Genomic DNA, 26,912 nt, shown 5'->3' on the forward strand with positions numbered 1-26,912 from the left:
AACACGAAGAGGCGTTATCTCGCAAAGTGTAACTCGACTTTGTCGATCTATCCGGATGTGACGCAGCTAGTTTTCACCGAGATGCAGTCGGAATCCGTAAAATATTCGTTCATTCTCTCTGTCTCGTCTTCCACGGTTTCTCATCCCCTTTCTCCGGTCTTCTGTTACGACTTCGAGATTAGTATCAAAAACCGGCAGAATCGAGAATGCGCCGTCAATCTCGAGATACTTTCCTAGATATACTCCAGTGAACTTTCCTTTTACGGGCGCGTTCGCGTTGCGCATTCTTTTACAGAAAAATCGCAAACCCCGTACCGTTATTTTTAATTACTTTCATTGATAATTTAACGGTAGACCGTGCACGTTCGTAGATATTTTTGCGAAGAAAATAAGATTCGAAATTGCACTGGAATTAATATATTGTTTGTTTCTCTGCAATGCTTCAAGTCATCGAAATTATCCCATTTCATTTTACTATCATATTATTCTTTATTAATAGTTCAGTTTACTATCTATTATCATGTTATTTAATTTCGTTTACATTATATTAACTCTTAAAATAATATGTTCCCATTTTTGAAAACTAACAATTAAAGATTAACGAGAAGTATCGTACGAAAAATTCAATGATTTAACCCGCATCAAATTGGAGGGTTCGAATGCGTGAAAAATATTTATATTGTTTTACTATTCTTTAGATTATTTGTCGTATCGAGACAAAAGATTCAGTTTATTAAATATTAGCATTGTGTTTCATTGTTAATTAAAGGATTAGCAACGATTAAAGCGGGAGAATTATCGAGTGTAAGCTTGCGATACTTTTGATTTCGAGCAGCTGTCGTTCATTATTCAAAGTAATTTTCCCCGGAAGGAATATACTGTTTCAAAACTCTGGAAATATCTCTGATCCTCCTCCCTTAAGATAGCGGAAACTGGGGCGATCGAAACTTTTTAGGCTCGTGTACCGACAGTGCGCAACGTGCTTCTCTCGGAAAGAATCGCCGCGAGCTTAATAACCACTGCAATTATTTCATTTCAAGTTTCGCAATTACTTCTCTTACGAAGTTAAAAACTTTACATCGCTAATTATTATCTCATACGAACGCGCAAACTTTTTAAATACATAAACGCCTCGAATGTTACTGTTTATTGTACTTGATTCGTTCTTCTTACGAGATAATTAATAATTGATGCAGTAGTATGGTGCGGTCGATTGACTGCGCGCGTCTTTAATATCAAAGAAATCGCGAATTCATCGAAAGACTTACCATTTGTTGAGCGTTTTTCGGCTTCCGGTTTACGTCGATCACTTTCTGGTTGGCTGCAATGACAAACGTTCGATAATTAATGCAACGGTGTCCCTTGGTTCGATAACGGGCGAGTCGTGAGTTTATCAATGCTCATTGCATATTGCGCACACGTGCAACGCGTGACCACGGTGCCCCATGCACTAACGACTTCACTGTCAATTTAGGTGTTATGGGTAACTGTTCAGGACCATAAACGATTCGACCATTGAGCGGGTACTGTTATTTGCTACTTGACTATTAACACATCTTTCATTCGCTTTGATATACGGCATCCGCGCACAATAGGCGATTCGCGCGGCATTTTTTCAACTGCCAGCATTCTCAAGACTCGCTCGAATTCGTGTCTCAATTCTGGGATGTCGGGCGCCGGGTACACATTGACCCAGAGTTACGACGATTTTGTCTCAACTCTAATTTCGTGTCAAGTACTAATGAGATTTTAATAGTAATCAAATAAAAATCGATCGCAGTGTCAAATGGATTCGAATTATTGGTTATATTATATTCCTTGCACTTTGTGAAATATACTCTTACTACTCATGGAAATAAAATCAATTTTAATATACTTACTGACTGCTTCCACCAAATCAGCGAGAAGCACGCCGTCGCACAGATCCGATTGAAGATCCGTCACTCTTCTCTTGCACCCGCCTCTCTCGAGATAGTAATTCGCCCAATCCGTGTAGATCTGCAACAAATAAACATTTGACAAATTAGTATACAAAAATGATAAAATTGAATCATGCTATCGTAACTGACCAGCATTCAATATTATGAAGTTCATACATCCCTCGACACAATTTCAGCATTTTTCTATAATTTCGTAAAATATGATAAGATGAACATTTCACATGTGCTGATATCGATTGGCCGGAAGCCTCCAGGATACTCTCTTTATAGGAGGATTTACTATAGAAATTATGAAAGATGAAATCTGGCAGCGAAGTCATGTAGCCGATAACATTCTGTATGCTATACACTAATTACATTCGCGTTACCCTACTTAGCCTGGACAATCGAGGTTTCACTTCATCTAGCATCAAATAACGAAAACAAATGTTTATCAACGAGACGTTGATTTCGGTTTCCGTTTGTTAGCGTTTACATAATGGTGCCACATTTTTCTCCGCATTTACAAAGTTGCGTTTGCATTTACAAAGAGCCTCGCTTCTGTCGCGATCGTGTTGTTATGTACTATCCCAAACATTTTGGGCGAGTCACTGATTAGGCTGACCTGTGTGTCATTTTTGCCAAAATACTATTAGGACCTTGAATAAGTTCTCGCTGTTTTCTTCCCAAAATAAAAGCTTCATTTAAAATATAACGTTCAAAATCAGTTCACTCAAAGTATTGCCCGTTACTAGAGACCACTCTCCCTCATCTTTCTGGCAGTAAAAGAATTTCGCGTTCGAAAAACAATTCGTCTTTTGAGGCAATCTATGAACCGGTCCATTTTTTAGTTTCTTCGTAAGAATGGAAGCACTGCTCAGACAGCCCATGTGTCATTAATCGGAATAGGGGATAATCGGTAGTTGCTGTGTCTGGTGAATACAGCTGGTGGTGTAGAACTTCCCATTTAAGCATTTCCAGGTAGGTTTTCACTGGTTTTGCAACACGTGGCCGAGCGCTGTCGTGTAACAAAATGACTTTGTCGTGTCTCTGCTCGTATAGCGGTCGTTTTTCTTTTAGGGTTCGACTTAAACGCATCAGTTGAAGTCGATAGCGATCCCCTGTAATAGTTTCATTCGGCTTGAACAGCTCATAATAAATTACAACCTTCTGATCCCACCAAATGCAGAGAAGAAGCTTCGAACCATGGATATTTGGTTTGGCAGGCGATGTTGATGCATGGCCGGGCTTGCCCACGATTTTTTACGCTTTGGATTATCGTAATGAATCCACTTTTCATCGTCAGTGACGATACGGTGCAAAAAACCTTTTCTTTTCTGCCGTTGAAGCAGTAGTTCAGACATCAGAAAACGCCGTTCAACGTCTCTCGGCTTTAATTCATACGGCACCCAATGTCCTTGCTTCTGCATCGTTCCTAACCCCTTTAAACGTTTTGAAACTGTTGTAGCATCTACTTGTAATATTTTTCCAAACACTGCCAGCGTCTGACATGGGTCTTCATCAAGCAATTCCTCTAATCCTCCGTCTTTAAACTTTGTCGGTGCGCCAGAACGTTCCTTATCCTCAAGTTCAAAATCATTATTTTTGAAGCATCGAAATCAGTCTCTGCATGTCGTATCCGACAGAGCATTGTCGCCTTAAGTCTAAACAAGAATTCTGTGTGCTTCAGATGCAGATTTCTTTTGAATAAAGTAGTGCAACAAAATTCCCCGTTAAACCACTTTATTCGGCACAAAAGTAGACACCTTCAGAACCAATAAACAAACATGTGGTTGACACTATACTGAACAATCATACACTGAAATTTAAGGTAACAAACAGTACTTTCTTGCCCAGTCAGATTAGTACGACTAATACTGTCTTTTGAGAAACAGCGAGAACTTATTCAAGGACCAAATAGATTACCAAAAACACGGGTCATACCTTGCCCCCTCTCGGCCTAGAAACTGCATCGTCAGCTATCTAGTTGTCAGCTAGGTGATCAAAGTCCGGTGACTCCTATTGTGCGAGGGTATAGAAATACATGCCTCGTTGCGCTCGAGGTTCATTTTGGCAGTACGTAGTTCAACGTGATCTTCACTGTATAATAAAGTTTTTTTAAAACACCGTTTGTGGCTTATTCCATTGAAAAACTCTAACCGTTCAGCAAAAAAGGCTACGAAGTTTCTAGAGATCCTCTTTCCTTCTCCCCGCGGCATAACAGTGTACACGCGCTTTCGTAGTCGTTCGTTAACCATGCTGCACGTAAAACACATACGAAATCCAATCTATAAGCTGCGCACATTTTGTTTATCCTTCCACTCGCACGCCGATGCTTTACGATGATGGATTTGTTTGAGCCGCAGGTGCGCAACGTCCGTGAATACCTGACGATCGAATTGACCGGTGTTTGCTCAAGATTTGCTCGTCTGGGTTTCGCGGAATTATTCAGCCCGAGCACAACGAATTGTAGATCCCGTAAATGTTTCTTCATTCATTTGGGAAGTTAAATTATAATTGTTAACGCTGCTTTTAATTAATAACAATCGTGGACATCGCTGTAAAGATTGGAATAAAATTGGCACTGCAACGTCGCAAAAGTTGTTTTGCTGCATGGAAAATAAAACATTTGACGTAATTAGCTGCAAAGGTGGAAATATTAAACGTTAGTATTATGAGGTTTTTGTTTTTTTTTATAACATTTTAACCCTTTCCTTACGGTTACCGACTATAATCGGCATATTATACTATGTAAATATAATATACATAATATAATAGAATAGAATACGATACGATACAATATAATACAACTCAATACAATATTACATAATAAAAAACTGTAAATGTCCTTAGCATCGCTTCAGCGGAGCGGACTGCTGTAACAGAAGGGTTCATTGACCGTCTGTATGCAAATTTCGCTGCATAGAATATGTTTGTTTCTCAAGTTATATATTATTATACTTGACTTTTTTGCTGAAGAATATCAGTGTACCCGTACGAATGTCGTGCGACGACGGTACTCTTATAGAATTCTGTTTGCAATCGTTTGGGCGGTAAGCCGGCACCAAAGACGACCGAAATTGTTCCAGTTCCATTTAGCCGCGCATAATAGCCAGAAGAAGTATGTATTTTTACTTCACCATATATATATATATATATATATCCGTCTATTATTTCGCTGACTTAACGAAGGGCACGCGTTGAAAAAGCAGGAGGCAGTCAATTAAGACTTCCTTCGAGCGCCGCCTTTCCTCGGGCTCCCTTCGGGGCTCGCTTTACCACCTCCAGCGACCGGAAGAAGCGGTCGCGTCGCGACAACAAAATCTCCCTCGAACCACGAAAACCGAGAAGAAAAAAAAGGAAAAACCGCAGGTGCCGTTCGCCGATGGACGTTTCTTTACCAGCGAGATAGAAGAGGCGAGCTGTAAAAAAGGCTGGTCGCAGGACAGATCCGAGTTTATTGTTCTGGCCGAGTGCCAATATATTTCGCGGCGCGTCCGATCTCGAGAGGTCCGTCCGTCGTCCGACTTTGGACGATACGATATACCGTTTGGCGCGGATCAACCGGGATGAGAAAAAGAACGAAGAATAGAATAACTGGACAAACGACGGGTCGCCGGGGTGATCGCGTCGATAGAGAAAACAACGCGCAATTAGTCACCGTGCGTACCGAATCGTACGCGTGCACCGGCGGCAATTTTCAAAAGGGAGAACCGCGACCCCGCTCCTTTCTGTCGCTAAGAATACATGCCAGCTGAATTTAGTCTTTAACATTTGCTACCTTGTTGTTTTCGAACCGACTCGTCGACATTTTACAACATTATGAGGGCAATTATCGATTTAATAATTGAAGCCCTTATATGGACGTCTTTAAGACGTCCTGGAGACCTTGTGCCATCTAGGCGCGAACCTGTCTTCCTATCAGATTCGAAATTATGTCAGATAGAAATTGATTGCGTCAATTGTTTTTCTCTGAAATAATTTGGATAAGTTGTATTTAACCCCTAGCACTATAGTTATTATTAACGACTCAGACTCGTGATAAATAGTCCACCCAAGATCTACTAAATATGATTATTATTATTATACCCATTCTAGAACTAATAAAACTGTAGGTTCCTGTTAAAGCAATACGATCTAAAGATATATTTCGCGTAGATCACTTTAAAACTAATTTAGGATTTCAAAATTGTATAACTGGAGCAACAAAAACAGCGTACTTACAGCAACTAGAACTAGTGTACTTAGTACACAACTCGATTTCTTTGGAAATACACTGAACCAATTTATAAATACAGCAATATTAGCTATTAAGACACAAACTATGTATGTAATTTCTTTATGTTTTACTTTTATATTATAATATCATTTTTGTTCTTTTCTTTTTATATACTATTTATAAGGTTACTCCGAACTATGTACATAAACTCCATATAACTCAAGAGGGTCTTACTAGCCCGTTAATACAGAATAATAATAATAATTATTATTAATTTTTTTAAATCAAAATCAAACTGAACGCTTTTGTTATCATAGTCTAGAAACGGAAGCAAACGAAGACAAGAGAAGAAACAAAAATTGTCTGATCCTATTAAGGTAATATTAAGAACAAATAAATCGATGCAGCGTGAAAGGAGTCGTAGTGCAAGGGGTTAATATGTCAGTATATTCAATCTTTCCGGTCGCTGGTTTTCCTCGCGAAAATTGTAGTCCCGTACGGCAAAAGGAGCGTTCGGATCTAACGAAGCCTCGTGCAAGGCAAGCGCCATTTTCATACAATTACCGGAGGCGTGCCCTTTGCACGGGAGAAACGCGTCGCGCGAACGGCAACATCAGACGAGGATTAAAGTTGTTCCGTAGAAAAGTTGGCCGAAAAGCGTGTGGCCACAGGCCCGCGCGCACGCTCGCTGTGCCTTTTGTCGGAGCCGGGGAAACGAGCGGACAGCAGCGTCTCGGCGTTTCCCAGTTTGCGCTTTTTCCCTACGAGGATGCGCGACCGCTTACGCTTATTCGTATTCCACGGGGGGACACGCGTATATTTACATAGGCGATTCATCCAACGGTTCGGCCACGTATGCGTTCGCTCCTTTCAGCTTGTACGTGCACGAGCGGAGGCGAGCGCGCGCGCGCGTGTGGCTCGCGCGTGCACGCACGCGGATACGCACACGGGTACGCCGCGCGCGTACCAGTCAAGACACACCGGTACTATTTTTGAGTGCGGCAAAGAGAAAAGCACAATGAACTTCCTTCATAATTTCGGGTCATCGCGGCGGATTAGAATGTTCGCCGCTGTCTCGCCGCGGAGAAAAATAACGTAAATATTGTCTGCCGCCGACGCGTAACCTCCGCAAGGCCCATTACGCTTTTCATTAACGCGTCAACCACTTCGCATGCTTTGTCGAGTACGATTCGTCGTGGAAATTACTGATAATATTGTAATAGTATTATATTAGGTCTATCCGAAAATTCTGTCCTTAACACATTCCGTGCCACGTGTACCACTGATGGTACACGCTTAAATACCTATTCAATGCGTTAAAGAAATATTTTACGACAATCGATTCCGAATAGAATCCAGGAAATAATTTCCATCAAAAGAATAGATCCATAATAAGTCTGCTTCATAGTTATATTGACAAATATTGATAAATAAACATAATATATTAGTTTTTAAAGCTTCAATTGACCAGAATGAAGAGTCGACTGAAGACAGCTCTCGGCACGGAACGTGTTAAAAAGGAAAAGAACAATAAATTTTGTACGTACCTAATATTTATTGTATTATTATAATAATTTAGTATGATCGTAACTTATACACTGTTGCCACCGTGATGGCGATTTATGAATATTGCTTTTGGGAAATATATGTCGCAAATGAAATGACATTAGCGGACATAATTTTCCGGTAGACCTAATATAATTATATTTATACTATATTATATAATTAAGCATGAATTCTGTTTTTTAAAAATAGACTAAAATTCGAATCCCTTATCATTAATATTTAAGCATGCTTAGGTACGGCATAAGATTCAGGTGTTAATTATTTACGATTTCAATTAATGAACATTGTGTCATAGTTATCGCAGACATGACATCTAATTCTTGGTCAGTTCTGCAAACAACAAGCGTTGTTTATTTTAATTTGAGCTATTTCAACTGGAGCCACGTTGTATACTCTTTCTTTGATCTTGAAAATGCACGCTGCAAATGCCAATTTCAGTGATTTCGATAACTGATGAAATAAACGTACCTTGCACGTTTAGAGGAACAGATCGCATCGAACATCTATTTTGATAAGATAATAAAATACAGTGAAATCTAGCTCGAGTGCCTGCGTCGACTGCGATTACTATTTGATCGCCGCAGAATCAGTCCGCACACATGGTTCGCATTTCGAGTTTGGGGCTTTTTTTAAATTTTACGTTCGCAATAAATCACCACGAACGACTTGTGTATTCGGAGTACGACATGTTACACCTGGTAACAAACGTTGAAAATATTCTGGGATCAAGCGTGTACAACACAATCTGCAATTTTATGCAATTGTCAAAATTTCTTGGCGTCGTTGTGTCAAGATTGGAATAAAGAAATCTGTGCGCGTAAATCGATAATTTGACATTAAAAATAGTATATATATTTATCTTTGTTATTATATTGTATAAATAGATAAATATATAGATAAATGTATAATATAAGCGTATACTGTAAAATTGTACAGTTCTGTTAACCCTTTGCACTCGAATGGCGACTCTGAGGCACCACTAAAATTGTTGCGGTACATTCCAAAATAATATTTATATTATGAAAAATTAAATTTCAAAAATTATTAAAAGTATAACTGTTGTTGCACGAGTTACAAGATACAATTTCATATGCATAAAAAACATTTTGTCATATAAAATGGAAATGCAATATGTTGGAAAAGTAATTTTAGAATTACAGTAAAAATGGCTTCGAGTGCAAAGGGTTAATATGTAGTATTAGAAGTTGTCCGTCGTTTATGGACACGGTAAAATCCTCTTTCGAAACGAAGGAGCTAGTATATTTGCAGGGCGCGCTATCGTTTCGCGGCATCTTGATGGGAACACATGGGTGTACCCGTCGACGATCGGTCGTACCTGTATGACGTTGCGAGTCGAATCGGCCTTGATGTCGTCGCTCGATTCGCAGACGGATCTCGGTGCCCTAATGCACGCCATGACGTCCAGCCTGGCAACCGTTAACGTCATCCAAATCGCATCAATTCAAGCACAACACTGCAGCTTCACGGCGGAATCACTAATTATCGCATCGAATAGAGCCCGGAGTACAATCTCGGCGCAGGCTCGCAGAACCAGTGGCGTAATTACACTCAACATTCGTGGTCCGCGCGTGTATCTCGGCGAGTCGAGGCAAAGCGGCGCAAGATTTATCGAGGATTAACAGGATGTTTGGAGCGATTCGCCGGCGGAACGACTAATTCGCGCGGCCGAATTCGAGGATAATCACCAGTGGAACAGTCCCCTGTTCGATCCTTTGACTCGTCGTGACAATCGGACGCGATTCGAGACGAACGCGCCGGCACCGGTCGCGTCGCGTCGGTCTTCTGCGTCCCACAGCGATATCGACTTTCGTCTAATTGATTCTCGATATCGGTGATTATCGAGATGCGCTCCCAGACGCGGTCCAAGCTGCCAGAGACCCCTTATCCGAGTGTATCGGGTTTCCGGGAGCATCCGGAGGTGTTTGCTTGCCGCGCACACAGAGATCACAGTCCGATTCGACCGCGATCGACGGTCGATCGATCGATCGATCGATCGTGTTCCTCGCTTTATTGCCGCAGCGATCTTGTTATCCACGATGCACGTGTTCCCGCGAGACGTGTCGTCACGTTCCTTTTACCTCGGCGTACTCGGAAGCGCATCGGCGGTGCATCGGACGTGCAGCGAGCAGCGCAACAACCATGCGAACGGGATGCAAGTTCGGGCAACAACGTTGACTTTCGACCAAGCGATCTCGATGTGCTCTCGCGGTCCTCTTTCTTCGAGAAAGGGGGCCGAGCGCGACGTAGGACTTTACCTCGAAATTACCTTGGAACGAAATTTCATCCCAACTCTTCGTAACGAGGCTGACGCGATCCCACAGGGCAATGGGTGAATCGAGCAACGTTATAGAACAATAAATGAACAACTGCGTAAAGCAGAAAACATATCAAAACATTTTCAAACGTGCAGAGAAACCGGACACTCTTTACACAGGCGAGGAGTTTCTCGACGCCTCTGAGACGTCAAAGTCTACAATGGCACGCGAAACGAACGACGTCTCCCAGACGCGATTCTATGTCAAGGGGTTCTCGAACTGGATCGAGATCGGTCGCCGAAACTCTGGTAATTCAAAACAAGAAGAGGAGATGGAGGTTGCGCACTATTTTAAGAAGATCGCGGGCCGAGTTTGGTCCGTCCAAGATCTCTGCCACTCGATATTATTATCTAATTATTGAATTCCGTAGAGAGCCGCCTGGAACGGACTTGTCTCCTACGCGATCGCTGCCGGACCGATCGCGAGGGGTCGACCGAGCCGCGGTTGCGGCAATCGAACGCTCTTCCGTCGTTTCGCCGCTGGAAGATCTCCGACCCGATTTCCTCGATCAGTTCGATCGATCTATTCGGCGCTGCGTTAATCTCGTTTGCCGGGCGACGGTGGTTCCTGGGAGGACGGTAACGATCCGTAGCCAGGTGTCGGTCCTGGTCCCGAAGGTGCCGTCGGGGTACGCACGTGGACACGCATATCGCAAGGACGCGCGCGCGCGCGCGCCCGCCAACGAAACTTGTAGCCGAAAGAGCGCGTCTCGACGGCGCGACGCACCGGACGTAACTGAATACAAGCGTCGCGCACGCTTCTCTATGCGTACGGTTCTCGCGCTCTTTCTCCTTTCATCGTTCGCTTTCACACCCTCTTTCCGTCCGCTCTTTCTTTTTCCTTTTCGATTCTATCTGCTCGCGCTGTCCCATTTCTTTCTCTTTTCACCCGAACCTCCTCCTCCTCTTTCTCTGCTGCTTCATCTTCTTCTTTTGCCCGTTCTCCTTCTTTTGCTTATATTCCTTCTTCCTCTTCTTCTTCTTCTTCTTCTTCTTGCTCGTGGCTTCGAACGCTCTTTGTTGGCGACACACGGTGATCCAAACCGCGATTCGAAACGAGTGTAATGGTTTTTCATGGTAACTATATTTTCACATGTCTTGTCGAACGAAATTATTTTTGAAAAACTGCTAAACCCACTCGAATCCACAGTCCAGTTATTACAGATACTTTATTATAGTACTTTATCAGACGAGCGGAGTACATTTTGCAAAAATTTCAAATTGATTCGAATAACGAGAAGAAGAATGTCCCTCCAACATTTTTATCTGTACGAATTTTCATATACGGGAATGTAATAATCGATAATAACATTTTCAGTAACCGAGACTACCATTCGAACGTAGAGATACAAAGCTCGAAATCTGCATAGGTTGCGAAATATAATTGTTTAATATTCTACGGGAACAATGCGATATCGAAGTCGCGCAAAAGCATGCGCGCGTACATTTTCATGATAGGGGTAGAAAAATAATTGCTCGAAATGTATGCAGTACCGGTCCTGATTTCGGTGATGCAGTCGGTTTAAATTGTAGCATACATTATTCATTGTGCAACTTGTAACTTAGCATAAAAAATTATTTCTCGTGTTGGTTGAACAAATTGAATGACGGCATAAATATTCATAAGTGAACTCGTCCTTTAAAATGCGTCATATGCGATACTATATGTGTACGATGGCAGGACCTTTTTGGTAGCTAACGCTTTTAGAATGTCCCTGGAATTTCATCGATACGATTGTTCGAATATGACGTTACATATTAATATATGAGTATATAGCTCCGAAACGTAGCGCAGCGTATCCTAGTCGGTCCAACAATTGTATCGATGAAATTCCAGTGACATTTATATATTTATACATACGTCTATTGCATTGCGATACGTGCAAGGAGAATTATTGCTCGCATGTGTCGTAAAAGATTCTTAAAAATATGATTGCACTTTGTCCAAAGTGATATAAACATCTACATGGGTCGTTAACCCCTTGGCTACTGTGGCCTCCTATAGGCGTTTAGAAATTTTGTATTCGTAACACTGAGAGCGCGCCTGTAGACGTCCTGAATTTTATCGATAATTATCCCCATAGATCTTACCACAATTGGATAAAAGGCGCAAACGTGTAGTGCGTTACGAAAACGTGAAACAAAAGTGAGAGGCATTACGAATGTAAGAAATATGATGTAAGATTTTGTATTCATCCATGTTTCGAATTATATATCACATTTTACTAGATTACTAGATATGTTGTGATAAAAGCCTTAATATTAAATTTATTAAATATATATATTAATATTAAATATTATAATATATTAATATTAAATGTTCAATGTTTACAAAAGCAATCCGGTTCGGTATACGGAGGAAGAAATAGTATTGTTTTAATGTAGCGGAGTTTCTTGATCATTGAGATTTTCGTTAAATGTAACGCGCGTACGTTTCAGTGATCGTCGAACAGTTGAAGGTTTTATAAACACCGAAACATCCATAATAAAGCGATCGTAAAAGATGAAACACGCGCAAAACCAGCAGGAGCATCGTAATGGGCGCGTCAGAAAATAAAGTTACATTTGATAGCTCCGTAGCGGAGCGAACCAATTGGCAATCTAAAATCGTTTATTGATGAATTTATAGTCTTTCCTGGATTCTGTTAATTCGTCGAAGAATGCCCACGCGCCGTAACGTTTCCCTCGTTATTCCCCGTCTTCAGTTAAGCCGAATTAAAACGACTCATAATCGAGTTCTCGTCTCAAGATCCTCCCCCCTCCTCTCCTCTCCTCTCCACTCCTCGTCCGCTCCCTTTTTCTCCCTAGTCTCGCTTTCGTTCCTATTTTCATCCCTCGGCCGCGTCGCGTTATTTTCGCCCGAACAGAAAAGATATTATCTTCTTGGAAGACGCTGAAACCCGCAGCAATTTTTATTATGTCCTCCTTGTGTTCCTTTCAACCTTCGCGTCTTCTAATTTCACACGATTATTCGACCAACATTCTCATCTTTTCAATATCCCGCGCTTGCTTTGATTTCTCGTCCTCTCGACGTTTTATTTCGTTGAATCAGTCGACGATAATTGCGATGTCTCAGCATCTATTTCTATATAACAATACATGTGTATACTATTTATATACACATACATTTTCTATTATGTTGACTCTCGTTTTTCGTATTTTATTACTTAACTCTTTGAGGCTCGGTGGAATTAAAAGTGTCCCACTTTTTTTATGTACTTCACGGCATGGTGGGACATTTTTAGTCCTACCTCGAAATCTTGCGGTAGCTGCATCTGCATAGGTTTATTTAAATATTTTGTCTTATCTACCTAAAGCAGTTGGTAATATCTTCAAACAATGTTACAAATGTGTTCCTTGTGTTGGCGACATTCACGACGCAATTATCGGTTGACCAATTGTTATAAACGGAAGGTTTATTGCACTAACATTGTTTTCTTAGTTTATCTTGTAAAAAATCGCAGAGGTAAGTTAATTTTTATAAAAATTAGTTCTTTATAAGAAAGTAACGAGTTTTATAATAAAACTACTACTATTATTTTAACTATTACTACTTTTTTATGTTTTTACATGATGTGATACCTTTATTAATAAAAATATACCAATTTTGTTTCATTTAAAATCCGATAAAATTCCTGTGCAACATGGAAATCCTGTGCCTCAAAAAGTTAAAGCACTTGTTTCATAATAATATGTAATGAACAGTGTGTGCTTTAAAATAACAACTAAAGCAACGCTCGTATCTCTTGAAATAATAATTTGGAAAAGTACAGAATTAATCTAGCATGAGATAAATTCAATTTTGCATTTGATCAATGCCAAATAGTAAATCGGTAAACTACAGTGTTTCAGAATTAATTGCTTGCTATACTAAATCTTCTTAACGCGATCATTTCATGAATATCGCTGCATTTAACACGCTCGAAAGTACGTAATTAATTTCTTGATGTAATCCACGTAGATTAAGCTAGTTTGCCAGTAGCTAATTCATGAAAATTTAATTGAATATTTGCGATATCCTACGCGTACAAAATTGATGCGATAATAATTTTATCGTATTTTAACGTACCTTTTCCGTACAGCTGCATAGTAACCTACGCGTGCTTTATATTTTTCCTAACAAATGCAAGTGATTCGTGTAATTTCAAGCGAACGCATTTATTTTAAATTTTATTCGTTCTTCAATCGTTTAAATTATAATTGTTTAAAATTACACGAAAACAATGCATTTCCGATATGCTGTAGGAAGAACTGTCCATCTTGGTGTTGGAACATTAACGTTGTTTCAATGTCGCTTTCACATTTAATTCCTGAACCAGCGAAAGCCATTAAATGCAAATAAGCGGTCGGCTGTTCTGTGACGTCGGATTCGGGAAAGAACCGTCGACTCGAAGAGAATCCCATGAGTGGAGAATGACAAGCGCGAGGGTGGCCATGAGCATTCTTGATAGCATCGATTGCTATTCCGAACGATTCACGGACATAGAAGCACCATCATTAATTGTAATGCTGACTATAGAGGTGCCTTTTAACGCGCCTATGCTCGCCTAGCTGTAGCAAGCTGCTCGATGATGGACGCCAAGTCGAATACCGATCGACGATACCGACGCGTCTTCTACGTAGACGTGATCGGTAATCTCTCCTACGTGCCTGCTCTCGCGTCGCTTGGCAAATTTCTGTTTGATTTTAAGACGACTCAACTGATTTCCATATTTCAATTGTTCGATACTATTAAAATATTTCAATATTTATTCGCGCGTCTCCGCTCGCCACGCTTGGCAAATTTCTGTTCGATTTCAAGCCGAGCCAACCGATTTTCGAGTAAACTTATTACAGGTAAAGCTTGCAAACACTTTGATTTTAAAACTCAAGTTTACGTGCGAAGAACAGGGTTATCAAAAATAGACTATAGAAAGTGATCGACGGAAATCGACTGGTCCGTTGGCTATCGCATTGGATATCGCCGTATAACATAATAATAAGTTTAGCAGGTGTGTATATCGGAGCCGAGGTTAAAGTGGCAATTTAGGTTCTGCCGGGCCAACGACGCTTTATCCAAGCGGATTCATTCTCCCCCGGGTTGAAAGCAATTCAACCGGAATTTCCGCCGAGTTTCCACTTTGAAACGTCAGGCTTGCGATACAAACAGATTCTGCTGCGCGAGCGGTCGAATCGGAGCGTACGAAATCGGGAGTCACTTGGTACGTCGGGAATCACCGACTGGCGAACGGGGTCGTTAACAGACGCTAATTAATTCGCTCATGATATTCGGCGTTTCGCCGATAGTGGTCCGGTTTCAAGACTTCGATGGCAGTTCACGGAAAGGTCGACTTCTACAAATTGATAATTACAAGAAGGTCGATGGCCCTCGGGAATGAAGAAATTAATGAAATTAATGAAATTGACGAAATGAAGAAAATGGTATATTAAATGATTTTGGCGATATATTTCAAGGTTGTCAAAATCCGCGAGGAACTGCTAAAATAAATAATTATCGATGAGAGAGAGAGGGGGAGGGAGCAAGAGAGAGCAGAAGAGCTGGAGTGGAGAAAGCAAGAGAGAGACAGAGAGAGAGAGAGATGGGCGAGTGAGGGAAGGAAGAGTAGAGCTTGAGAGAGAAGAGAAACTAGGGAGAGAAAAGACAGAGCGAGAGGGTAGAGAGAGAAAGAGGAGCGCGCAAAAGGGGTGGCTTTGTCGCCTGATTACGAAGGGGCTACTCGATGGGCGCCAAGAGAATGGGACGATGAAATTAGGTTTGCCTTGGCTGCGATATCGAGACGGCCAGTCGGTCGAAATGAGAAAGATGTGGAAACGAGACCGGTGGAGAAGGGAGTGCAGTAACGATCGTGGGTAAATAATCCTCTGCGCGATATCAAATTTTTCTCTTTGTCCGATCGCGCCTCGATCACAGAGAGACCGGAGATAACGTGTTTCGAGTGGGAGGACGGCCAATACTGTACGAGTAATTGATGAGGCGTGATTCGATAAGATAATTGAATACTTTCATTTTAATTGAACAGCCGGTGCTGCGTCAACACCGAACGGACCGTACGACAAATTTACGTTTCCACGGAGTGCTTCGTCGAAATAGGAATAGGATTTATTTCAAATGAGACGTAATTTGTTCATTTAAATATTCAGCTAACGATCTAGGGTTTTGTTTCACTGAAAGGTAAACGTGATTTTTCATTTGTCACTTGTCGCCTGAAAAGATTTGGCGACAGAATTTGAGGCAGCCGCACGTCGCGAAAGATATTTTCAATTCCGAATGATGGTGGATTGAAATCTTATTGAGTCTCTCCGCGTGATAATTGCGGAGAGTGCTCGTTGAATCGTCAAAATTTATGCACATACGAAATATGTGCTTATGCTGATTGTTCTCTTTGTTTTTCAACGGTCATCGCCCCGAGTTTTCCTTTCTCCCTCGCCGAACTACTCGTTGCAAATGAACCAAGCAGTGACCCACCCTCCGCTAGTGACCGTTTCTCCCTCTCGGCGTATCTTTTATTCCTACATTTGCTGTTCTCTTTGCCCTTGCGCCGCTGACTCTACATCCATATGGATTCCGACTCTCTTTGAAATCGATGAAGATGCAGATATCCAATTCCCCCCATTCGCAAATAATAAGTCTCGGTTCGGATTCACTTTAAACATGGATACTACATGGAAAATACACGGATGCTCTTAAATGATGACTTTCTGTTCTACGTTTCGCCTATCCATAATCGCCGTAATTGCATGAAATCTGCAATAGAGTGGCAACAGAATTTGTCGTTAACTTTTCCAAGGTCGTTACCAACGACTACCATCGATCGGAGAGCGTCTCCTTGCTTTATAAAAATGAGACTGACTGAAGTTGAGAACCTCTCTAACCGAGTTATCGTCCCCCAAGAAGGAACGGAGAATGCACCCACTTCCCTCAGGATGGGAAGCGTACGTGTCCTGCAGCGTGGCACAAAACGTATCGTACCCTCTCGAGATTCGAGGAAACTCGTTGTCATGACTACGAAAATCCGGAAGGAACAAGTTATTTTTACGCCCGAGTCTCCTGAAACCCTACCGCCGTGCTTGTTCGCTTTTTACGATTTACTTTTCCAACCGGTGTGTCCTACTACGCTACGTTTTCATTAAATCAGGATTTTTTTTCCAGGAGGAGTAAAAGGGATAAGCAAAGCATACCAAACTGCAACTTGCGACCATTTCAGTGGTCTATGCATCGCATTGAGGGTTGCGTCGAAAATAAACGAGGTAAAGTCTGTTTATGTCTACGAGGCAATTTTTAAAAACTATTACATGCGCACAAAAGAATTGGGATACTTGCTTTTTAGGGTGAATTGTAATTTATATGAGGAGATATAAGTTTAATGTAATTATTCTAACATATATCTAATATCTAGCTTTGTAATAGAGATATTAATATAATATTAATTAATTTATTAATCAAAACATGTTCCCTGGGCTTACATCTAATATAATAATTTGAACTTGGTAATATGAACTCTTGGTAATAATTACTAAAACTAATAAAACTATGAAACTTACATTATGGAATATTAACAGCAATTGACAGAAATTTTTATATTCGATTTCAACAATAAATAGTTTTCTTCTAAATGATCGTATTTAAAGGGTAATACACTGTACACGCTACCCTACTTTGCGCTCTGTTCCCGAAACAGGAGCAGCGAGCAAGCTCTCGTTCGTGGGCCTTTAGCCGAAAAGGCGCCACGCGGCTAATGTTTTATGAATGAGTTAGGGGCCCATGTGTCATAAGATTGTGTGCGAGTTAAATATATCTGAATCGCGAGAGCGATGCAACCGGGCCCTACCCTGCCATTGTACATTGTGCACGGCGTGTGGGCATCCTGCTAGCACCGTGCTAGCCCACACGGCGCTGTCCTAACGATCCTTAAGCTGCCTTCGCGATTTTCTGTTGCGAACGTCAGCCGAGAAAACGACGACCGACGCGATACTTTCGCTCGTGGGACGACGACATCTTTCTCGTCTGCCTGAACGAGCGACGCGCGTCCGCTTAGAATGCGTAAACTTTTCGTTGCTTCTGTCGGATCCTGTTTCTCTCTTATTTATACGGTGCTCGCGCGCCGGAATGAAGGGAGTGTTAAGTGGTTTGCGCGGCCGCTAACAATGCCTCGGATAGAATCGACTGCTGGCAAGCATTGTGCCACCGGAAAAACCGTGGAAAATGCGCCATTGCACAAGGAAACCCGTGTAGCCCCGCGTTCGAACCCGAGTCCTCGATGGCGTTCCAACGCCTCGAGAACTAGCTCGGAAGAATGGAACGCGTTGACCCTGGTGGCAAAAGTAAATGCTTTATGATAGAAAGCGGCGAGGAAAGCGCGCCACGCGATCAATTCATTTGGATGTGGTTGGATGGCGTGTACCGTTTAAATAGAAAAATGATTCTGGGAACGTGAGCGTGAGTCGTAGCATTTTAACCTTGCTTCCAACAATTTTTTAATACAACGAGCAGTGTACGAAAAAAGTTGCTTATTACACATTTCCAAAATTGTTCCCAAGTGTTTTCAGTCTTATCGAGTAACCGTCAGACAAAGCATTTGATATATTCATGAACTGTTCTACGTAAAAATGGCACGATAGAAATGACTCGTAGCGAAACGGCTCGTCTACGCGTGACTGGAATAGCAGGAATTCTTCATTGAATCGGACATATGGCGCAAGTTTCCAAGAATTCGTTCCAATCGTACGGTTTCGACTAGCCTAGAAACGATAGAAATTCCTGCGAAGCATAGTTGCGAGCGGACCTAATATTCCGATCCGACGGTGTCCGTCCATGGTGCAGGGCTGTTCGCGGAACAGCGCCGCGTCCCGGCATTAGAGATTCGACGGGTGTCGCGTCGAAATTGCAATAATTCTTTCGACTCACGTATCGTGATTCGTATGGAAGACGGAACAGACACGCTTCCTAACTTACTCCAAAAAGCTTTAACGAGCTTCGACGTTTGTTGAGGGTTGCCGCTCCGCCCCGCGCTGCGCTGCGCCGCGGGAACGAGATCTAATGCTCGAGGAGGAGGGAAGAAGGGTCTTTCATTTTGTATTGCCGAGCGAACGAACTCGTCGTCGGGGAAAAGGAACGTGTCGTTCTCTAATTGTCGGTCGACGGAGATAGACCCTCTCGCCTTTCGAATGCCGAGTCTATCGAAGCGATTTTCAGACTGTCATCGTGTCGCTTTGCGTTACGTTACGCGTCACTCGATGATACCGTCGTGTTTTGCATGCTCAACGATCAACCCCTTGCGCTGTAATCACGTGTCAGACACGCGACAAACATTTCCCACACGATTTACTAAATACGCGTATTATATGGTATTTATTCATTTTTTAGGAAAATCAGAGTATACATATAGGTCGTCGACTGTACACGCTACCCTAATCGTCGGATGTGTTTTGCTTTTAACGGGAACAGTAAGTTTGTCCCACCGTAACTTACGCGCCAGCAGAAACGATTCAACGATATGCAAATTGCACGCGTGTTCCACACGCGTATCAATTCCAGGTAAAATAGTTTTATGCGAAAGGCAGCACCGCATAAATAAAAACGTATCCTGGGAGGATAGAAAACGTCCGAAGGTAAACACGGACGCGAGTACCTTTCTCGCTAATTCACTTGGAAGCCCTGTTAGAGCTTTCAGCGGGTTTTATGGTTATTACAAAACAAGAAAGACGTCTCCGGGGGGTCCGAGCGTGCGGTGCGTCGTCGTTGTTAAGGCGTTTTCCTGTTTCAACGAGATAGAAGGAGAAAAAGAAAGAGGAAAAGAGAGTAAGAGGGAAAAATGATCCCCCCCTCTCCACGTGTCCTCGTCCACGGAAACGGAGGGCGAACTATGACGCGACGAGCGTCGCATTCTTATCACGCGACACGTCACGATATCTTTAACACTAAACCTACTGGAAGGTAAAATTGACCGGCTTGCATTGCTCGAGACGAGTAAAAAGATACAATTCATTTCGATTTCTTACAGTCTTCGTTAGAATATTTATTCCAATAATATACTAATAATTTTAAGATAAGGAACTGATCAATTGGTAAGTCTAGCGTTAACCCTTTGCACTGTAATAACGAATCAGATTCGTGACGTACATTTGGTAGGCAATCTACTAAGTATGGATGATGTTTATTTCCTTTAAATTGAAATTTTGATTTTCCTGTTATGAAAAATCTAGGAATGCGAAGACACGCGAGAAATAAAAATGGCGTTGTCGTATGGGAAAAATGATTAAGGGCGAACAAATTCTAATCGGTATAGCTGTGAAAGAAATAGTGCAAGGGGTTAAAGTATTCGGTTTCGCTTTACCAATCGATTCAGCTAAGACATTTCGACAGACAAAACGATTCTACGTAATTTAATTTATAAAGTAATTTAGCGAAACTCTGCTTGGATCAAACCGACGGTGATGCGTCATAAATTGTAGCCTATTCAGATGTTTACTACTCGGTCCTGAAAAGCCGTATAATTTAAGTATCAAGCATTTTAAGGGAACATAAAATTTTATTTTACCGTGCGCACATTAAAAAGTACTAAAGGCTGAACGCCATAGTTAAACGAGAAGAAGCGGTGTACGTGTTAAACAATTCACGCGCACACTATCATTACAAATTTTGTTACAATAATTTTTAGAAATCGGTCGTTTCGGAGCCTTCAGCTCCGGTTAAGCACAAATAAAAATTAGCAGAAATTCGTAAAATAACACGATTAAGCAAAATACTACAATCTACTTTCATATATACAGGGTGTTTCAAAATTATACATACTCCGGGAACTGAGGGGTTCCTGAGGCCATTTCGAGCAACCTTTTCCTCTGCGAAAATGCAATCCGCGACTTTGTTAACGAGTTATTAATGAAAAACAGTAGCCAATGAGAGGCAAGCACGCGAGAATTCAAGCTGCTGCTACGCGCGCGAGTCAGTAGACGTATCTAATCTATATACAATATTAAATAATTATATGTAATATGAAAATACTATAAAAATTACAGCAAGCACGTAAAAGCTGCTTAGATCCGCTGTGTCTCTGTTTCGGCAAATATTTCAAGAAAATATCAGGAGAGTTTGTCGTTTAACGAATAATCCGTCCAAGGAGGTCGAATTTCAGAAATGGCAGGTCGGTTCGATGACCAAAGCCCGGTTCGGCGGGAAACTCGATCTCATTGGTCTTTTCCATTGAGCGAGAACTAAACCCCTTACTCTTCGATGGCTGTAATTGCAAGCTGCGAGGACGGAAAAGATTGGAACCAGGAAAAATTGGCACATGGAACCAGATATGATAGCCTAAAGGGAAATTCGATACCGATACGCGGAGTTCATCGTTCGCAAAGGACATAAGGCTCGACCAAAACACGTAATACAATCCAAACGAGAGTGATCCTACCTGGAAAACTTCGTTAGGATTGTGCAAAGCAGAACATAAAAACACGTGTCGCGCGAACCCTCTACGAAATAATTTAATGCTTCAACGATAACAGATATATTAAAAATTCAATTTTGATACTGAAACTACATTAGGTATTTTAGCGATGAGAAACCATAATAGATTCAGACGAATGCTGAACATTAAAATTCTAAACCAAATTATATCTGTTAATTAAAAGAACTGTAGCGTAACACAATATAATATAGTATGACAGTGGTTGCTAATAACCTAACCTCTTGCATTATAATGACGAGTCAGACTCGTGACAAACATATCGTACACAATTTAACAAATATTACTGCCAATCATTTATACTAAATCAAAATAAAATTTGAATCTTTTGTCATCAAAATTCGGGAATAACAAAAAATAGAGACAATCCAGAAACAAAAATTCTCTTGTTTCGTTAAGGAAAGTATCAAGGACGAAATCGACGCAGTTCTGATAGAAATCGTAGGGAAAAGGGTTAAAGCCACTACGACAGTAAATGTGAGAGACAGAAGCTTAAAACAATGTACGGGATATCTGTATGTTTATAGCGATGGGATCGTTAGATACGCGACACATTTATTTTATCAGGAATTATTTTTTCGAGTTTTGTTTTAGGAGAGCATAGCGGAGCCACGGATCAAGCACAAGGAGCAACGAATATTTATATACTTAAGCTGACAAGCTTAGGTCAAAGAGGAAAGAAAATATTACCTTCCCCTAGGACTGGCAAGATACGAGCTGGGGAATGCAAGCTGAACAAGCAAGTTGAATAAAACCTGCGAAATGGATAAACTTGGAGTTCAAAACGTTGACTTAAATCCAGAATTTGCTATCGGTTGCGACGACGAAAAATCTGCGAGATGAAATTAGAACAATTCGGCATTCCATGGCGGGGAAGGGAGAGAGAAAGAGAGAGAGAGAGAGGCAGGAACGGAGAAAGCAGGAAGAGGGTGGATACCCTGGCGACGGAGTAATTTTTGTGGGGCTGCAAATTGGCAATTGGACGATAAATGATTTAAGGCCGCGTAAGCGCGTACCTACGCGCAACTTGGCAGGGGCAAAGCCTACCCCAAGGCGAGCCGTGTATCTCTGGCTGGCCGACTATCTTACCAGCAAAATAGATCTTTAATTGAATCGTTGGCTCCCGGTGACTCACGGTTCTTTACACTCGGATCAATTTGGATTGGAGGATGCGTGCCCATGCACGTGACAAGTGCTTGCAACACATGCGAAAATAAATGCGCGAGTGCCAATATATTTACGACAGAGCGGAGAGCAAGTTTTCTTTTAATGTAACTCTCCTAGTATTATTAAATGCTGTTTTAGATTTCATTTTAATGATAACTAACCTTTAGTTTTCTCGAAAATGTGGACTTGCAACGCTTCCAACATAAACAATATTTCGTTTAGCAGGATTTTATTTCAAGTCGCTCGCAACCCTGCGACGTCGCTTGCGCTCAAAAATTTAAGGACGTCGTTTTACGGTTAACAAAGCCCCGCATTTTTTCAATAGATTTCGGAACCGAGTAAATAAAATTACGATCCAGGTTTCCGTGCGCGTCTCGCAGCGTTTGAATGGACGCGGATGCCGGTACATGTATCGTCGAACGTAATCGAGCGGAAGAGGCATGTATACGGATAGCTCCATGCCCTACAAATTGTTCTTTCCCTCTTCGCTCGTCGATGACTTACGTTCCCCCGATCTGGCGGTCGGCCAACACCGTGTGCGCACACGTTTTACCCGGATTCCTTTTATTCCGCATCCCCACGGCAACGCCTTCCCGAAGATTCGCGTTGCACGTCGTCGACGAACACCTGTGTACCACGCTTTGCAATCCGACCATCGATCTCCGAAGCGTGACCACACACTCTACGAGAAAACTTTCCAACGAACGCAACCTATCGGCTTCTACGTGTTTGATTGCATTGGAAATAATTGAGCAACATAAAACTTAACACGTGAGAGTTATTTTGTAGCAAACTGTCTTTTCACGTTCCAATTCGATGGCTTTTCAAATCTGCATAATTGAGGCTGTAAACATTTTTGATTATTTTCATATGCTGGAGAAATTATCGAAATTTCCTGCTGAAAGAAAGTTGCAAGAAAGTTGTCCTTTGACACCCGGTTCATTGCCGTGCTCTTTACGATGACAGAGTTACCGTCGTGTAACTTTGCTCAATTACTATTTATAGAAGGGGTCGCGATGCAGGTTGAAATTGTACTTTATGCAATATTGACCACTTAGCTGCGTCGATATATTTTGAAGATAAATTTTATTACGCGTTTTATTGATCATTCTCAGCATAGTTCTTTTGATAATTTTTCTATTATAGAATTATTTTAAAATGTGCGAAATGTATGAATACGTTACTATAAGTATTTTGATATAAATCGTAAGAGAAGTATTTTTATTGTAAAATGTCAAATTGCCATTTCCTTACGACGCGTATACACGTCGTATGCAGCTAACAGGTTAACGAGATCGTAGAATACAATTTCGAAATATGGTAAAATGTACTAAGCACCCTACCCTCCTAAATCATGGTATGAATCATTTTATCCAAGACTGCGCCATACACAGTCGACATCGCAGAACCGTGGATTTGAACCCGCATTCCTTCGTGAACGCGTTTCGCGCGTATCCAACTAATTACTTTAAAGCACAGCAGGTTCGCGACGGCTAATAAACAAAGTCAATTTCTGCTTTGATCGTGCGAACGAGCCGGGCCCGGGCTGTTCGGTAATGAAAGCTGCTTCGTCCTCGGTCGCCGTCGAAGACTCGAGGAACAAAGAGCTATTCCCTTGCGGTGCGTGGAAGGAAGAGAAGCGTAGACCTTCTTCCCGCTCGCTGGAAGATGCTGGTAGCCGGTGGCATCCCTTAAAGTAAACATTCGCGAGAGAGCGAATCGAGAGGAGAAACGCAACCTCCTTGGGGTTGATCAAAGTACCTTCACACCCTCGGGCAGCATATTTGATAACCTCACGGATCGACCCCTCTCTCGAGGATTCTTAAGGATCCTTCGCCGAAAAATTGGTCAGCACCGCGAGAAAAGATACACAGAACATTCTCCAAAATTGATTTCCTCCCAAACGAAAACCCTGGCGAGGGCCGAAAATAGCAAGCGATCGACGCTGAGCACACTTTGCCTACCAAAATCTTTCGTGTTATAATCGAACCGTCGACTTTTAAAGCGTCAACCTATCAACAGCCCATCACTTGAACCGAATTTGTCAACGTGTCGCAGTACTTAACCGTATCCACTTGATTATTTAATTTTTCGTTAATTTTTCGAGCGCGTGTAAATGCATAGAATAATCAGAAATAACAAGATTCGCGAGATAAATTAAACTTGGATGCGAATCGGAGAAAGAGGTGATTTGCAAAATCAATTAAAACTGGACGGAAATGTAAATCGGGAACAAGATAATTAGCAAAACGAATGGAAACTGAATGAAAATGTAAATCCTGGAGATAATATGTAAAGTAAATTAAATTCGGATGCGGGTGTAAATCGGAAAGAAGGTAGAGATCTAAAGAAGGAATTTCAGTATCCAAAAGGCACGGTTTGGGGACTCTGGCCTTGCGTCACAAATCGGTGATCTACGACATCGGATATTCCTCCGGAGAGCAGGCGGAACGGGGGAAAAAAACGAAACAAATCCAACTCGCAAACAAATCGTTTGGCGTGCAGTTAATTGAAATCAACGAACCAATACGATCGCGTTGTAAATCGTATTCGTCGAGTGCAGTATCCGTTTAATATTCAAACGCGGTGCGCGACGCGAATCCGGCGAATCGCGGGGCCATCGCTTTTATCAATTCCGACTCGAAAATGACGGGAACAACGTACCGGCGCGCAAACCGCCCGCGGGAACCAGCGAAATGAAGTAAAACTCGATATCGCCGTGCCGCAAATTTGCAGCTCGGTTTCCGAAATTAGCTCGTCGAGGGACACGGAAATCGGCTCTTGCCCGTGGCTGTCTCGGGGGATGATGCGCGGAGGAGACAGCGAGTGGAAGAGGCCAGCGAACGCGAACGCTCGAACGGATGGCTCGGTACACCCTGCACCAGAAATATCGAGACACTTGCGACAGATCAGCTAAATCTGAAATATCGCTGTGACCGTCGTCCGCAGTCGACCAGGATATTCTCCACCACTGATGATATGTCAGGTCTGTATGTCAATGATAAATCAGGTCTGTATCGAATCATTTCAAATGAAACGGAATGGTGAAATATTGGCACAAGTAAATACCATTTTATGATTTCCACTACCGGACGCGTTAAGCTTAAACAAATCATTTTTGCCACGACGAGCGTATTCCTGGCCCACTGCGCCCTGTAACGGGGGCCGGTCGCGTGAATTTAAGCGTACCGACTGCGTGTAAATTTAACCGTGCGCCTCTCGGCGCGCCGATTGCTTCTGGAACAATACGCTCGGCCGTCAGTGGGGGAATAAAAACCGAGCGAAAGATAAAAGAAAAGGGGACGAGAGAGCTGGGCGACTCGTAAAAGCCAGGATCGAGAATGAAACTCGGGAAACGACAGGCGTAAACACAGGTAGCCGAATCGCGCGAGGAGAGATGGAGACGCGAGCGCGTTAAACGTATATACGTTTCGAGAGTTCGTATTTGTAGGCGAGTGATAGCGAGCCTCGGCGAAATTGCTTCCGTTTTTCAATTAATTCGAAACAGGACCCGCTGCGAACCCGATCTCGCCCGCCAACCTACAACGCGCGTACGCGCCGAGCCGAACCGCGCCGAGGAGACAAACAACGACGCGTGTTTCTGACAGCTCGTTCTGAATTCGAGAATCCGCGTAACCGCATCAATTCTACGCATTAGCCTGCTGAATGACTTCAAACGAGTGCCAGTATTATATGTCTCTTCTTTCACTCCAAACCGGTTCCCCTTTTTCGCTCGCTCCCGAATTACTTCCTCTTCCTCTTACTGGCCGCGCAAAATTTAGTCGATCTACGAGCGAAAGTAGCCGAATGCGTGCGACGGTCGACTAAATCGTGTCCCGTCAACTGATTCCTTCTTATTCAAAGGCTAACTGTTGTAACAGAGATTAAAAATACTTGTTGCTTAAAAATTAGATGCACGAAACGCAGTGATATGTTTCAGTTTTGTTTTACTTGCGTATAAAAAAAATCTGGCTATTAAAACGCGATGTTCGGAACACTCTTGACCAAAAAAATGTCTATGTCGCCATTAGTTTAAAAATAAATCTGTCTGGTTGAAATGTTAACTCTCCGCGAACGTGTTAATGGAAGTCACTGTATTTCACGGCATTATCTTCACATGTAACTACACGCGCAAGAAACGTTTAAATTCTATTTGATATCTTTCCACGGCCGTGGCCTATTACAGGTGAAAAGTACAATTGGTTGATGTCGAGTACCTGCTGCGTGGTCTTCCCCCGATGCTG

At 42.1% G+C, this 26,912-nt stretch overlaps 1 protein-coding gene across 1 annotated transcript in view; it reads right to left on the reverse strand.

Annotated features, from left to right (window-relative positions):
* The window catches only part of Sick (sickie), a 283,816-nt gene that overhangs the window by 230,339 nt on the left and 26,565 nt on the right, over window positions 1-26,912 (reverse strand). Inside the window, exons 2-3 of the mRNA XM_078180306.1 lie at window positions 1,881-1,998; window positions 1,269-1,321 (exon numbers count right to left, since the gene is read on the reverse strand). Coding sequence (XP_078036432.1) covers window positions 1,269-1,321; window positions 1,881-1,998 — 171 coding nt within the window. The remainder of the gene's footprint in view (window positions 1-1,268; window positions 1,322-1,880; window positions 1,999-26,912) is intronic.

The sequence above is a fragment of the Augochlora pura genome, chromosome 5 (genome assembly GCF_028453695.1).
Source record: "Augochlora pura isolate Apur16 chromosome 5, APUR_v2.2.1, whole genome shotgun sequence".
NCBI lineage: Eukaryota > Metazoa > Arthropoda > Insecta > Hymenoptera > Halictidae > Augochlora > Augochlora pura.